This window comes from Coptis chinensis, chromosome 7 (assembly GCF_015680905.1).
Source record: "Coptis chinensis isolate HL-2020 chromosome 7, ASM1568090v1, whole genome shotgun sequence".
Classification (NCBI taxonomy): Eukaryota; Viridiplantae; Streptophyta; class Magnoliopsida; order Ranunculales; family Ranunculaceae; genus Coptis; species Coptis chinensis.
Genome location: NC_141462.1, coordinates 40066847 through 40083525, shown reverse-complemented (window position 1 = coordinate 40083525; position 16679 = coordinate 40066847). Strand labels below are relative to the sequence as shown.

Sequence of the window (16679 nt, the reverse complement as noted above, 5' to 3'; positions counted from 1 at the left end):
CAAGAGTCCTAATTAATTATGTTTCATATTTCCTAATCTATACACATCCAAACAAAAAATAATAAGGATTACAGAAGAGACTCTCTTCTTCAAGAGTCCTAATTAATTATGTTTTCTATTCCTAATCTATACACATTCAAACAAAGAATAATAAAGATTACAGGAGAGACTCTATTCAAATCAGGAGAAAAAAATTGTTGATAAAAAAGCTAGAGAAACAAGCTGTGAGAAAAAAACTAAATAGGAACTAAAAGTCCCAATTCTTGAACTTCTAAGTATCATATATTCTCGAGTTCTTCAATTTACACCTCCCCAGTATGTGCTGATTTCAAAAATCTTCTTTCTTTTGATTTGTATTTACCATAAAGTTTGGAGTGTTAAGAGAGAAGGTAATGCAAGTCTAACATTAGTACGTTTGACTGTGACTTCTGAGATTGACAAACCATGCATTTTAGGTATATATACCAACCCTAATTGTTTATCAACTCAGTCTACTTCCTCATCTAGGGAGAAGGTTAAGTTATTTATTTTAGTCGTCACTATCTATATACTATTCACATATTTTAGTATGTTCTATAAGAACGTTAGTAAGTGGATCTAAAGCTTTAAACCTTACATGTATAGTTTCGGAGCTTTAAACTTCTCTTTCATATGAGCAATTCTTTATCAATAAATTTTTTCAAGTAACTATTTTCACTCACCTAATCCTCATCTACTAGCTGTATTTTATATAATGTGTTTAAGACTTATATTTCCTTTTTCTATAGTTATTAGCATGCCCCATATCCATGCTAACGGATAAACTTCTTTTGATATAATAATAAGATTTCAGTGCATCCTAAATATGTAAATGTAGTTACTTATTGATGGATCTGATAACCAAGTGTTTTTTTCCTCATATTCTATATTGTTTTTATTTGTTTCAATATGTTGTTGTTATTTTTTTATTCTTCACTCTTAATTTCCTAAGAGCATTTCTAGACCAATTCGTGCATGGGTAGACATCAATGATTCTATCCATAATATCTTTAGAAGTTGAAGTCATCCAAACTTACTATCATGGTTGTTATTTGGTTATATTTGCATAATCTGATAAGTTCATGATCGTTGTTTAAATTTTGAATGGGGTTCTTGGTGTTAGTAGTGTACTCAAGTGAGAATGAATTACTTTGTACATGTTTAAAGTTTGTGTGTTAGTAGTTTGCATGCCGATGACATTTTGGAGTAGATAAATTTCTCAGGAAGTGTTAGTGGCGCTACCAGAAATAGGAGATTCTTACATGGAAACACAAATAGGAGATTTTTCAACAGAAGGTGAGTTAGTAGACTAAATGAGATTTTTTTTATTTTTTAGGGTATGTTTTGCTATATATATATATTTTGTAGAGATGTTATTTATGGTTAGTAGATCATATGCACAAAAGATTAGGGTTTATATCATTTTGTAGGTGAAGTTGTGGGTGTTTTAGATTTGATACTTATTTAAGGTCCTTTTAGGAGCCGGGCTGTATATATATATAATAATAATAATAATAAGTAAACCTCACAAATCTAATACGATATAACTGAGTTAGGTTGTGTTTTGTGAAGTTTTTGGACTATATATTCAAAACTTGAAACTGTACTTCTAAATTTTTTGGTCGCACTAATTTTATTGTGTACATATGTTTATGCTAGAACATTTGTTCCATTCAGACTACCATTCTTCAAATGCATACTTTAAAATAATATAAACCTACATGATAATATAGATACTTTAGGGAAACCAAAAGGTTCCATGATCATGTACCATAATAGTTGAGTAATATGCTCATATGGATTTATTTTCTTAAAATTGAAGTTCAGGCACACAACACAATTCATATTTGATATTTCTTAAATTTTGTGGGAGTCGGTTTCCCCGATTTTTCGGTTCACAAGTTAATGTTTAATGTATCTTAAAGTTAAAGCAATCTGTACTGCGTTTTTCAACCCAGTTGGGTACGTTTGATTGATTTTCTAACCTGGTTGTTGTGTATGTTCTTAGATTCAGGTGTGCTATTAATATAATATAATGCTGATTTTCTTTCACATGCATTGCTTTACTATATTTTTGTTAGCCTTAAGCTACTTCATTAGTACTTTTGTCTCACTTACAATTATAAAATGAAGGATTTCTTAGCACTTGGTTTCTTTGCAACAAATCGAATACAAAGAATCTAAAAAAGCATCACATTTTGGGTATGAATTTGAAGGTCTTGGTTCTCCAAGTCATGGCTTAGTCCTGAAGGTTGGACGACTCATTGATTCTTATCTAGTGGAAATTACGCCTGATCCATATCTAGATCTACGAAAATTCATTGCTATCATTAAAATCTTGCTTGACTATGCCCGAGTTATTGATGATGGACTCTACAGAGCAGCTGATATATATTTAAAGGCAACTTATCCAACTTTTTGTTTTTGTTAGTGTTGCAATCTGAATTCATTTATAATATAGAGTGATGCTGTGATTCAGTGTTAATTCGACTCTTTCTTCTAATTAATAGATTTCTTTCTTAGAACAAAATTGAAATTTTTATCACAGGTTTGTTTTGAAATTTTCATGTTTTTAAGAGTGATTTTTTTTGTAATTGCACTATTAGTAAATTAAGTATTTATTTGCCTTCTATCACGGACCACATTCCACATTTGTCTCTAATGGTTTTCAAATATTAAACCATGAAGAGGAGTACCTGAGTTTTTTGGAAAAAGGGTCATTGAATCAATAAACATATCAGTGTTCATGCTCTTTACGTGCTAACATGAATTAACAAACGATGAACATTCTTATTATCTGCTTTGAGGATTGTACATAATGATAAATAGAAGTTGGTATTACACACTAACTTTGATAATTATCAGGAAATCAGAAACTGGACACAAATGCATTGAACCAACCCCAAAAAATAATTAACGGGAAATAGGATAATAATGAGAAATATCAAGTTGGATGCAACAACATTGAACTAACCTCAAAGAATAATTAAAGAGAAATTGGAAAATAGATGCAACACTACATTGAACTAACTCAGAATAATTAACGGGAAATAGGAAAATGGATGCAACACTGCATAAAACCTCAAAGAAAAATTAATGGGTAACCGGAAAATGTATGTAAGTGCATCAAACTAACCTCAAAGAATAATTAACGGAAAATCAGAGACTGGATGCAACACTGCAATGAACTAACCTCAAAGAATAATTAAAGGGTAACTGGAAATAGGAGACTGGATGTAAATGCATCGAACTAATCTCAAAGAGTTATTAATGCAAAATCGGAAAATTGGATGCAAATGCATTGAAACAGCCAACATCAAAGAATATTAATGGGAAATTGGAAACTTGATGCAAATACATTGAAAAAATCTCAAAGAATAGTTAACGGGAAATTGGAAATTAGATGAAACATTGCATTGAACTAACCTAAAAGAATAATTAACAGGAAATCCAAAATTTGATGTAAATGCATCGAACTAACCTCAAAGAATAATTAGTGAAAAATTGGAAACTGGATGCAATTGTATTGAACTAATGCCAAAGAAAAGTTAACGAGAAATAAAAAACTGGATAAAAATACATTGAACTAACCTCAAAGAATAATCAACGAAAAATAAAAAAACTAGATGCAACTGCATAAACTAACCTCAAAGAAATAATTAACAGGAAATAAAAAATTGGATGCAAATGCATCAAACTATCCTCAAAGAATAATTGACGTGAAATTGGAAATTGGATCCAAATGAATTTAACTAACCTCAAAGAATAATTAACGGAAAATTAGAAACTGGATGCAACTGCACTGAACCAAAGAATAATTAACATGACATCGGAAACTGGATGCAAATCCAGCTAACTAGCCTCAAAGAATAATTAATGGAAAATCGAAAACCGGATGCAAATGCATCGACTAACCTCAAAGAATAATTAACGGAAAATCAGAAACTTGATACAAATGCATTGAGCTAACCTTAAAAAATAATTAGTGGGATGAAAATTGAAAACTGGATGCAAATGTAATGAACTAACCTCATAGAATAATTAACGGTAAATCGGAAACTTGATGTAGCACTGCAATGAACTAACCTCATAGAATAATTAACGAGAAATCGAAAACTGGATGTAACACTGCAATGAACTAATCTCAAAGAATAATTAATAGGAAACCAGGAACTGGATACAAGTGCATTGAACTAATTAACCTCCAAGAATAATTGACAAACAAACGGAAACTGGATGCAATTAAATGCATTCAACAAACCTCAAAAAATAATTAACGGGAACTCGGAAACTGGATACAAATACATCAAACTAACCTCAAAGATTAATTAATGGGTAATCGGAAACAACATGAAACTGCATGCATCAAACTAACCCCAAAGAAAAATTAACATAAAATCAGAAAGTGGATGCAACTGCATCAAACTAACCTCAAAGAACAATTAACGGAAAATTGAAAACTGGATGCAACTGTAAGAAACTAATTTTAAAGAATAATTAACAGGAAATTAGAAATTGGATGCAAATGAATGGAACTAACCTTAAGGAACAATTAACGACAAATCGGAAACAGGATGCCAATGCATGGAACTAATCTCAAAGAATAATTAACTGGAAATCGAAAATTAGATGCAAATGCATTGAACTAACCTAAAAAATAATTAATGGGAAATCGAAAACTGGATGTAAATGCATTGAACTAATTAAACTCAAATGATAATTAACTTGAAATAGGAAACTGGATGCAAATGCATTAATCTAACCTCATAGAGTTATTAACGCAATCCAAAACTAAGTGCAAATTCATAGAACTAACCTCAAAGAATAATTAACAAAAATTGAAAAACAGGAAATAAGAAACTGGATGTAATTGCATTGAACTAACCTTAAAGATGAATTAACATAAAATAAAAAACTGGATACAAATGCAATAAACTGATCTCAAAATATATTTAACGGAAAATCAGAAATTAAATGCTAATGCATTGAACTAACCTCAAAACATCGTTGTTTTATGTGTAGTAGAAATGTCTCGACAAGTATATGATTGGGAATGAGTTGCTATTCAAGTATATTCAACATGAATTTCACCTCATTGGACATTCTCACAAAAACTTCTATTATTAAATAACAAAAAGAACTCGAAGGGTTTTTATAAAATTGCGTTATTATTATTATTATTATTATTTTATGGAGTGTGGTTTTCATGTTGCAAGAAATTTGGATGAGTGACCAATGTAATATTCATATCTTATAAATAGATCTATCTACATAGTTCAAATATTTTTTAGAATAATTTAATATAATGGTACCCGTTTGTAGGACGGGTTTGAAATTAATTTACTTGACAAGTCCACAAAAAAATCAATAAAAGTACGAAACTACCCTCACTCAACTAACTATAAACTTTACTGTTATAAAATATCACTATAAAACGCGCAAGGACAGCGTGGTCAAACAAAGAATGAAGACTCAAAACCCAGTCTTGGTCCAAAACACCATTTTTTCCCATCCTCAAGTTTCCATTCAAGCCATCATTTCATCAAGGTTTGGGCTATTGAGATTTTGGTGAAAAAGTGATGGAAGAATCATCAAAAGAGTTGGTAATACAATTACTTGAAACAGTGAAAAAGTTTTATGGATTTCCAGAGTGCAGAAATACATCAAAGAAGCTTTATAGTAATTTAACAAGAAGAGTTAAGCTGTTAAGTCCACTTTTTGAAGAATTGAAAGATAGTGATAAAGTTATTAGTGATGAAGATGTTATTAAAGGTTTTGAGGAATTGAAAGCTGCTTTGGATTCTGCTAATGAACTACTGAAATCTGTTAATGATGGGAGTAAGCTTTATCAGGTAATGTTTTTTTAGTGTTTGGGTGTTTTGTTTTTCGTTCAAGTTTTGATTTTTATTACTTGTTTGATTATGTTGTTGGTTAAATGATTGTGATTTTAAGCTCAATTTTTAGCTTAATTGAATTGGGTCTTGTTTGTGATATTACTGAAATTGAATTGTATTGCATGATGAAGGTCAATTTAAGTGATCATTAGATTGTGGGAATAATAGTAAGATAAAAAGAAAATGGAAGAACGAAAATTGTTTTAATGGTTCAATGCGGTTGAAGCACTAGAATATCAAATGAATTGCTAGAACCACAATCACATAATGCGACAATGGGATTATCTTTTTTATTGGCATAGAGGAATAGAATATTTTCTTGATTTACTCTCACTGCTATGAGTTTGTGGACTTGTGGTGTTTGAATATGGGAAAAAATCCCATGGAAAGCCAATTATTTAGTTTAATTTCAGCAAATATGAGCATGCATGCGAATTGTTCTCCACCTGAAAAATAATTTTGACTGGAAAGAAACATGTGGTCATAGGAAAGGTAATGGGAGAACTCTAATGGAACAATTGTCCTTTCATAAGTTGAAAAGTAGAGACAGTCTCCTTGCCTGATAAGTATGACTATGAATAATGATACTTTCTTCATCCAACCGTTTCTTTATCTTATTAAACGTGGAAGCCTCTATTATTACTTTAGTCTTGGTGAATGCATTTTTAGAGGTATTTTTCCTATTTTCAATTAAAAATGATGAAATACTGGTTCTTTTGACCAACTTTTGAAATAATGAATAATCTTTCCCAGGCTCTGCAATGGGAAGATTTTGCAAAAGAGTTTCATGAGGTGACAGAACAAATTGAGAAGGCATTGAGCGACATTTCCTTTGAAAAGCTTGATATATCAGAAGAAGTTCAAGAACAGGTACCGTTAGCAAAGTTGATCAAGTGACCTGGTCTGGCCATGACTAACTTTCATTCATCTAGGATTTGGGTTAATCTTTCTAAAACTCCTGCTTCATATAGCTTTGCTACAGAAGCTGTGGTTTTCATGGTTCTCTTTTCTATGTAAATAGGATGTATGATTTTTGCTTCTAAACACTACAAGATCAGAAGGTAAAGTGCAGAGTACATCTTCTTTTGTCTTTTTTTCAGATTGAACTTGTGCATGCTCAGTTCAGAAGGGCAAAAGACAGAATAGACTCGCCAGATGTACAACTGCATATGGATTTGTCAACTGCACAGAGAGAAAAAGAGCCCGACCCGGCCATTTTAATAAGACTATCGGAGAAGCTTCAGCTCAGGACCATTAACGATCTCAAGAAAGAGTCTCTTTCTTTGCATGAAATGGTGCTCTCCTGTGGTGGAGATCCTGGGGACTGTCTTGAGGACATGTCGGCCTTGCTTAAGAAGCTAAAAGATTCCGTTCTCACAGAAAACCCTGATGCAGACACTTCTGAAGGGGAAATCTTTTTCAAACACCGATCTCCTGTCATTCCAGATGATTTTCGGTGCCCAATCTCTCTTGAACTGATGAAAGATCCTGTGATTGTCTCTACTGGACAGGTTTAATCTCCCATATCCCTTACCTTTCATTTGTGATGTTTGGCAATCATTTTCCGATTGGGATTCTAGTATTTTCTATATTCTTTGCCCTTTTCAGACGTATGAGAGGTCTTGTATCCAGAAATGGCTTGATGCAGGGCACAGAACTTGTCCTAAGACACAGCAAACTTTGGTACACACTGCTCTCACCCCAAATTATGTTCTGAAAAGTCTAATATCTCAATGGTGTGAAAGCAATGGCGTTGAGCTGCCAAAGAAGCAGGGGGAGTGCAAAAACTGGAAGTCAAGTACATCTGTTTCAGACTGCGATCGGGCAGCAATTGATGCACTGTTACTGAAGTTGTCAAATAGAGACCCGGAAGATCAGAGAGCAGCTGCTGGTGAGCTCCGTTTGTTGGCTAAAAGAAATGGTGATAATAGGGTATGCATTGCGGAAGCCGGAGCCATTCCCCTGCTTGTAGAATTATTGTCTTCCCCTGATTCTAGGACTCAGGAGCATGCAGTCACAGCTCTTCTCAACCTCTCCATAAATGAGACTAACAAGGTAAGTATCGTTAACGCGGGAGCAATACCGGATATAGTGGATGTGCTTAAGAATGGCAGCATGGAAGCGAGAGAGAATGCAGCTGCAACCCTTTTTAGTTTGTCTGTCATAGATGAAAACAAGGTGGCTATAGGAGCAGCAGGAGCTATTCCGGCTCTTATTGACCTTCTGTGCCATGGCAGCCCTAGAGGGAAGAAGGATGCTGCCACTGCCATATTTAACCTTTCAATCTATCAAGGGAACAAAGTAAGAGCTGTCAGAGCTGGAATTGTTGTGCCATTGATGAGGCTGCTTACAGATGCTGCTGGTGGAATGGTAGATGAGGCACTTGCAATACTCGCAATCCTTGCAAGCCATCAAGAAGGTAGGGTGGCAATTGGTCAAGCTGAGCCCACCCCTGTTTTGGTGGAGGTAATGAGGACTGGATCACCACGCAACCGTGAGAACGCTGCGGCTGTGTTGTGGTCACTGTGTACAGCTGATGGGAAGCATCTTAAGACTTCAAAAGAATGTGGGGTGGAAGAAGCTCTGAAGGATTTGTCAGAGAATGGCACTGACCGTGCTAAGAGGAAAGCTGCAAATCTTCTGGAGCTCCTGCATCGGACGGTGGAAGAGGTTGTTAGCCCCTGAAATTGGCTGCTGGGTACTAATATTCCCAAAGAGAAAATACAAGTGGTCTTTGTTGCTGGTGTTGGATAGGAAAAAATCAATCTGTTGTTTTTTCTGAGGTCTGTTGGTGTACAAAGTGATAAGACGAGTTGGTATTTATTTCTGTTCAAAAATGGATAGTGAGTGATATGAGTTCTGTTTCTCAGAAAGTTAACTACCGTGAGTTCTATAGCATGAGAATCTTTTGATTGATTTAGTTTCTGATATGGGTGGATACTTTGGTAGAGAAGGCAGCTGAAAATGCCATGCATGACTAGGGCTTCATATCCGCTTGCTAAAAGAAACAGTTTGGTTGCAGAAGGCTTTGTTTTGGGATACAGTGTCATTTAGTGTTGTTGGAAACAGTAACAGGGAAGGTGAAAAAAATAAATTCTACTTGGGCATGCTCTTCCTGTATGAAGTTTGTTGTAAGCTCTAAAGCACGGACGCACATAGTAAAGAGTTGTGTCCGCGTCGAACATGCGTCGGACGCGGACTCGGCTCGAACGCGTGTCCGACGCGGTCAACATGGTTAAGATGCAGTCAATCACATTGGACGCAAGTTAGGACGCGGAGATGCGGGTCAACATATGAACATTTTAAAAACAAATCTACTTTTCCTATCTATTATCTATACTAGCAAAAAGTATGTGTTATATACGTGGATGACAAATTTAATGTATTAAAAAGAGTATGTATGATCACTTGTTTACAAAGTGACAACTGAAATAATCTAACAAAATATGTTATCTGGTTCTATAGACGGAACCATGCAAAGAATTGCAATTGTTTATTATAAATTTGATTCAAAGACCATACTCAACATAGGAAACATAGGAATTGAAGAATAATTGTTTCGTCTAAATTTGAATGAGAAAGATAAATTAATTACTCCCATAATTGTCATAAGGGAATGAGAAAAACTAATAACTAAAAACTTCTACTAAATAAAAAATCTTTAAGGAGTAGTCTTGAGATCCTTAACTGCAACTTGCAACTGCATAATTTTGAAGGACTTTCAAATCAGACAAAAATTGGATTAGAGTTTATTTTTTTGCGGTATTCTATTATTTCAATATTTGTTTTTGCTGATTTTCTCTAAGCCATGGATTAAATCCCTAAGTAACACACAATAATCTAATAATAGTGCCTTAAAGACATGCCCAAATAAAAAATATAACCATTAGAAAGGGTAAGGTATATAAGAAACACTAGCATTAGATATTACTTGATCTCTTTATGAGAGCATGTAAGACATGGCATGAAAAGAGTAATTTAGAAGCAAGACACATCTAACCATCTAAATATAAACCATCGACCAAACAATACTATCTAAGCAATGAGGTATATAGTGTATGGTATATTCTTTCAACTCTACACATCTTAGATCTTAAAGAATTACTTAAAATGATGAAGTATATAGTTTTGCTATTATATGATTCAAATTCTAATGGAAGTATGAGGTCTATACGATCAAACCAAAAATAGTATACTAACCATTCACATTCATCTTCAATCTATCTTCTCATAGATGTTAATATCATGAATAGAGCCAAACATACAAATAAGGCGATTGAGAAAGCAAAAACATTACCGGATACGTATCTTGTATTCATCCGGAAAAGAAAAATATGCTCTTGATAGCTTATACTCTTGGTTTCTAGTTCTCAGTAATGAACAATCTAAGTAAGTGTATATTTACACAACATAAGCAAGAATATATTATACTAACAATCACCAGTGAAAGAGAGTTACTACTTGCAAAAGTTTATCCGACAGACCGACACGTCACCTTTCAAGTGCCTTGCCCCTGATGTAGCCTACAAACCATCATCCTAACAAATTTCAATAACACTACTCAAGCAATAATCATCGAGCATTTCAGCCCAAAACAAAATATAGTAACATAAAAGTTAAAAAATTACCTGAAGTCTCACTGGTGTCTCGATCACCATGCACCTCCTTAGGCACAACACTTTCTGCTCGCTTTAATGAAGATGAAAACGACTCTACAGCTAATTCTGAATTGCTTTCATATGCACTCAAACATGGTTTTAGCTACACACACAATATGCAGTATTAGGATCACATTAGGAAAGAAAAAAAAATGGTAGGTGAGTTAAAGTATAAGTATATGAACAAAGAGTTCAAGCCCATTTCCAACTTTCACAAGATTCAAATTCTGGTCAAAGCAATAAACATGAACTCTAGTTACAGAACTACCAACATCAAATATGACAGCATAAGAGTTATTATTACTTCCATTGCGAAGAACTTCAGCTAGCTGCGTAAAAGCGTAACCATAGTAGACTTGCTAAACTTGTAAATCATAATATCATCATACGCCTTCATGTCAGCATGTGAACCTTACCATTATAACTTTTCAAAAGTAAAAATCTGATTGAATTATGCAAAAAAAAATTATGGTCGACATCCAAGAATGCCTTTGTCTATTAATGCAAGGATATGCTCATGGAAGTACACAATCTAAAAAAGTGTCACTTAAACAGTCTACAAAAACTCAATTTCAAAGTAGTAGCAATGAATTAATAACATTATAAAAAAAGGTGTTAACCGCAAAAAATATAAAACCAAGAAGATAGATATTTCTTTGTTATTATTCCATCGAAATGTGATATCTACTTTTAGTTTTCAGTAACAAACAAATTTTCTACTCCAGATAACCATTTAAGTTTGATAGAGGTACATCTATAAGTTTGTTCCTCAATCCTTAAGCAATTTCATACCACTCCATATCCAAAGCACACAACCATTTTTAAAATACGCCTGACAATAATTTTTCAAGAACAAAAATGTATGCCAGAAAAAAAAGTAGCATACCAGATCTCTAGTTGCCAAATCTAACTGAAAAAAGAGCACCGCAATATCCTCATTAGCGCTTTTACTCTTATCTGCTACTTGCATCTGTTCACAAATAGAAGGTATAGATAAACAATTAGAAGAAGGAGTTGATAGGATGATTTATAAAGTCAAGATCATATTGGTATGGGTTACATCCATAACTTATTGTTATGTTCACATGGTAAACTTCCAAAAAGAGAAGAAAGAAGACTTACATTGGTAAAATTGTCAATATAGTGGAAACATCTATCTCCAACAATCACTTGCTCAAAATGCTTAGAATGTCGATATCAAATCACTGAAAATTACCAGCACAAAGTTGATTATTAGAGATGGTGGAGAACTTATTAGACAATAACAATTATGAGTTTTCTACCAATCTAGTATGAAGCTGGTATGTACCATACAAAATTATTATGCTACTGTAAAACATTTTTTTTTCAGCAATGGAGGTCACCAACCTAGAGCAAACACCAAATGTGTACTAAGATAGCAAAAGGGTCAGATTTTGCAAGGACATGTTGTCTTCTTTCATAAACTCATCCTGCAAGTAGAAAAAAGATTGTTGTAAAGAATAAAATATACAGAAGCTGAAAGTCGCATTTGAGCATATAATTTTCCGCATATATAAAACACGGTAGGATTCATTTGACCAACTACACAAACTGAAGTGTGAAGGCACACAGTTCCAGTAACATATATTTAACTTATTAAAGTAGGCATACCTCAAATGATTTAGCTAGAGATGCAATCCGTTTTGCACTAAAGTCAACCCCAACCAAACAGGCCATGCCTGCAACAAAAGCTGCAAACCCAGTAGCATACCTACATAGAAAGGGCAAAAGAAGAAAATAACCAATCAATAGAAAAGCAAAAGACCCAAAAGAACCAAGATATAGAAATTTTGTCTCCATAGACTATATATAACACCAAGGAGACTCCTTAAGTAACTCGGATGTGTTTGGGAAAAGGATTGCAAAGGTTGAGTTCATAAAGATGTGGACAATGAGTAGGACTGCTAGGGGCAATTTCCATAGGAATAATGCCATATTTTAGTCCTATCAATAATCAATTTTTAGTTGGGAAGCACAACGTCAGGCACAGATATCCAAATGTGATAAAACTTGAGTTATCAGAACCAAGTTAACCAAATATTTCATAACGGTACGTTATCGTTATCAAAACTTCAAAAATGTTGGAGTGTCAGGCGGTCTACTGCTACAAGAGTAACACAACATACAAAAAAAAAATATGATGTTTTGAGTAATGAGAACCTGAAGCTTTGCATCACTTGGAATTTGAAGTGTGATTAAAAGGGCTGATTTTCCGAGCCTACTTCACCATGAACTCAGGGACCATGCGTCTCCTTGGAGTGATGACCACTGCACCTTTGGCAAGAGCCACTTGATCACCAATGTGAATAAAAGCAATTAGATCTTTGACCAAGTCATCTGTACCACCTCTTAGAGGATCCTGCATTTACATAAGGAAAAGAATGATGTACCAAGCATTTTGCTAACAAATATGCTTTCTTTCAACAGTAAAAACTCAGGTAAATAGGTAACAACAACAATTTATTAGCGAGCTCAACTAACTACAAAGAGCATGTAGCTTAGTGGCCAATTGTACCTAGGAAGAAACTCAGTGACGATAGAGAGGTTAGGAGGATGGGTTATAACTCCTACAAAAAGGACAACATTCGGATGGCGCAATCTGTGCATTATGCGAACCTGGCAATTGAGAACACCGGACTACTTTAGAATGTTCTAAATTGGAAAGACAGGTGCATACGCTCATGAATAGAAATCATGCTTTAAATAACACATTGTGAGTCAACTTATCACTTACTTCACTTTTGAACTCGTCCAGCGCATCCCCATAAAAGTCCTGATCTAAGAACTTGTTCACAGCCACTTCCTAAGGTTCAACACCAAACAACAAAGAAAAAAAACACAAATGAACAAATCAGTACTATTTAAGACTGCACAAAATACTAATACATAGAAAGGAATCCAAGAAAAACTGTAAGCCCATTATTGTTTTTTTTTCTTTTTCTTTGTTCTTTTCGACTCATCTCACCAAGACATCTTAGTCATAACTCATTAACACTAAACAGCAGAAGATGAGGGAAAAGTTATGACCAAGGAACTAATTTCGGTTTCGATCAAAGTTTCTAGGAATGCTGAAAAAAAGTCGTCTAGGTTTTTGAAAAAAGAAAAACATTCTAAATTGTATGATTAATATATATATAAATTTTCAGGGCACTAAAACTTTTTTTGCCTGCCAAAAATGAAATTTTCATGAAATTTTCAAGAGTTCTCTGAAATTTAATTCCATGGCCATGACATAAACAGAATAATCTTCTTTCATCCTAAGGATAATATGGTGCAACAGTAATTACAAAAGAATGAGCGGCCTTAAATGATGTGGGATGATTAATCTCTCATACACTGTTAAGAATAAAACAGGCACCTGAGTCAACATAGCCAAAAGCAGGATATAATGACCTACACAACAAAACCATAGATAATAGGTAGTCCTTGTATGTAGCTCCTAAATAAACAAATACTACAACAAAACCTTAATACTATAAATTGAGACTTCAACATTAAGCAATTGAATATTAAACTCTTCCCAGGTGGGGATATAGGGATAACAATGTCCAAGGTGGGATGATAAAATTATGATAGGGCTATGAAGTGCTGATCTAGTTGGGCTGTCTTCGTCAGCATGCAGATTCTTGGGCACCCAGTCTCAAGTATGCACCATATTATAATGATATTTGACTAATGTAATTTTCATTTGAACAATAAAATAGGGAAATATAAATGTTCACATGGGTGCTTATTGCATTCTTATCAAACCTAAAAAATAGATGATGGTTATACATATGTCTATGGTATGTAGACTATGTCTAAGGGACAGGTGTGGTGTGTGTCTGTGTATGTGTATGTATGTGTGAGAGAGACTCACCATGCCATTCCAATCAGCACGGTACACTTCTCCATATGCCTATTCCACCAAAAGCAGAACTATAGCCAAGCAAGATAATATTTAAAAAATGCATTTCACCATAAGTAACTACTCCACAGTCTCCACCAGCTACCCCACCAGGAACCCCAACAATTAAGATGGAGAGAACTTAATATTTCTAAAAGTGAAAATAGAGAAATTTGATCACTATAATCAATGTAGAGAGCTATATTAGATTGACAAAGAATAGCCAGAGGAAAGGAATGCACAACGTATACACAAACAACAAACTATAGCGCTGTAGAAGCCATTACCTAGACCAATCCTTTCACCAATATAAAAGTGCTCCCATGGTATTTCCAGTTAAGCTACATCATCAAGCATTGGCTCAGGCCTACTTCGACCAGAATCAAGTGATGAGCTTTTATCTTTGGGATCCATCACAATCAATTTGCTGTCTGTAAATCTGTCATGACTGAAATCTCTACGATCATGATTACTAATAGCATTATTGCCAGACTCTTTGGTTTTATCTACAAAATTATTTTGAAATATCTCCCCGACCCTTGCTGCTGATTATTTTTATCTGGACGTTGAATTGACGTTTGCGCCACATCTACTTTGCCATCACCATCAGAGTACCACCTACCAATATTGTTCTGTACTCAATCTTGACAACGAATTACCATAATCAGCGAAGCTCACACCGCTAGTACATTCTCTGGAAGCACGGGATCTGTCAGACGGCTCAACAACATTAAGAATAGGATAGAGTTTTTCTGATGTGGCTGAGCTTGAAGAAGCTACTGATGTGTTATAGTCTCTATCTTCTTGAATTGGTTCTTCTTTGGAAACTGTCCCTCCACATATGATAGACGTTAGGTACAGCATGGAGTCATTATTATTTGAATAAAAAACCATGGCATCCTTTATCTTACTCAAACCGTACCAACATCGTAAATGGATTGTTGAACAGACTGATGCTCAGAAGCAGCGTACAACTGAAGAAGTTACCAAAGAGTTTGCCCAGGTTTAGGAGTTTTTTCGACAGAGTGTAGAGAGGGGATCTTTTTTTTTTTTTTTTTTTTTTTTTGGATTTTAGCTTTTTTTAAAAGAGAGCGAATGAGGGGAGATTTCTTTTTTGGTAACTGAATGAGGGGAGATTTGAGAAAGATAAAACTCATAAAAGAGAAAAGATAAAGACGTCTGTGATATACATTTTCTCTCTCTCTCTCTCTCTCTCTCTCTCTCTCTCTCTCTCTTAAAAATATATATTTGGATTTTAGGTTTTAAGAGAGAGAGAAAGAGAAATGTGGGAATAAGAAGAAGAAGAGAAGATGAAGAGAGAGACGGCTAGTTTCCTTGCATTTAAATTCGGTATAAATGGTAATAGTTTGACAATTAATGTGAAGGCTAAGTCACGAACAATTGAATACTTGCGTGTAGTTGATTTCCGACTTGAATTTACATATATGTCCTTAAGGTATTATGTAATCTTAAGGGTATAAATGGTAGTAAATTTTGAAATGACGAACTAGTCTTTCTTAAAGGTATTGAATAATTTATTTGAATATTTTATCAAGGATATTTAGTGGTAGAAAAAAGGATGGTCCAATTTAAATGTTCATGTTAATTATGGTGTACTCTACTAATTGAGATACTAAAGCAGAGACTTCAAAAAGAGATTTTTTTTCTCTCCTATGTGGTGGCACTCTAATATGAGAGATAATATTTTCTCTCTCATATGTGGCACTCTAATATATGAAATATAGTCTTTTCTAATATCCTACAATCCCACATACATGGAATCTTTTTAGAGAGTTTGAATGTATTTCTAATTCTTATATTTAGAGAGTTTTAGTGTATTTCTAATTCTTATATATTTGATCAAATAAAAAAAAATTGCTAAAAAATAGGTGATTTGTAGAAAGTAATTTCCTATTACGAATCAAATAATTTTAGTGTTCTAATTCTTATATACTTACAAATAAAAAAAAATTGCTAAAAAATAAGTGATTTGTATAAGCTAATTCCCTATTACAAATCACACATTTTTAGTGTCTATGATAAAACACTGACTTATTTCGAATATATCTTTAACGCGACCTAAAAAATACTACATATTCTTCAGTTAATAACTTATTATATGGTGTAAAATCAGCTTCCTACGGTTCCCCACATTCTCTAAGGATTATGTGAGATATACCAAATTATAACACTCAAAATGTT

General features: G+C 33.9%; 1 protein-coding gene and 1 long non-coding RNA gene across 3 annotated transcripts; one reads left to right on the top strand and one right to left on the bottom strand.

Annotated features, from left to right (window-relative positions):
• The first annotated feature begins 5458 nt into the window (after positions 1-5458).
• LOC147487512 (U-box domain-containing protein 14-like) lies at positions 5459-9415 on the top strand. Of its 2 annotated transcripts, none has more exons than XM_086570361.1 (4): positions 5459-5870; positions 6666-6782; positions 7013-7423; positions 7521-9415. In XM_086570361.1, the coding sequence occupies exons 1-4, from the start codon at positions 5598-5600 to the stop codon at positions 8595-8597; spliced, it is 1878 nt and encodes a 625-aa protein (XP_086426487.1). In that variant the 5' UTR covers positions 5459-5597; the 3' UTR covers positions 8598-9415. The 2 variants fall into 2 exon arrangements, with proteins under 2 accessions (XP_086426487.1, XP_086426488.1); XM_086570362.1 differs by having other exon boundaries at positions 5469-5870; positions 7545-9415.
• A 3574-nt stretch (positions 9416-12989) lies between these two features.
• On the bottom strand, positions 12990-14513 carry LOC147487511 (uncharacterized). Its single transcript, XR_015201074.1, has 3 exons — positions 14451-14513; positions 13326-13394; positions 12990-13207 (listed from the first exon to the last, which is right to left on the bottom strand). It is a non-coding gene; the product is annotated as an uncharacterized LOC147487511 (long non-coding RNA).
• Positions 14514-16679: the final 2166 nt, after the last annotated feature.

Excerpts from the sequence above, each read along its gene's own strand:
- LOC147487512 (XM_086570361.1), top strand. The coding sequence starts at position 5,598 with ATGGAAGAATCATCAAAAGAGTTGGTAATACAATTACTTGAAACAGTG. Across the intron at positions 6,783-7,012 it reads CAGAAGAAGTTCAAGAACAG|ATTGAACTTGTGCATGCTCA; the intron begins GTACCGTTAGCA and ends TCTTTTTTTCAG. Across the intron at positions 7,424-7,520 it reads TGATTGTCTCTACTGGACAG|ACGTATGAGAGGTCTTGTAT; the intron begins GTTTAATCTCCC and ends TGCCCTTTTCAG.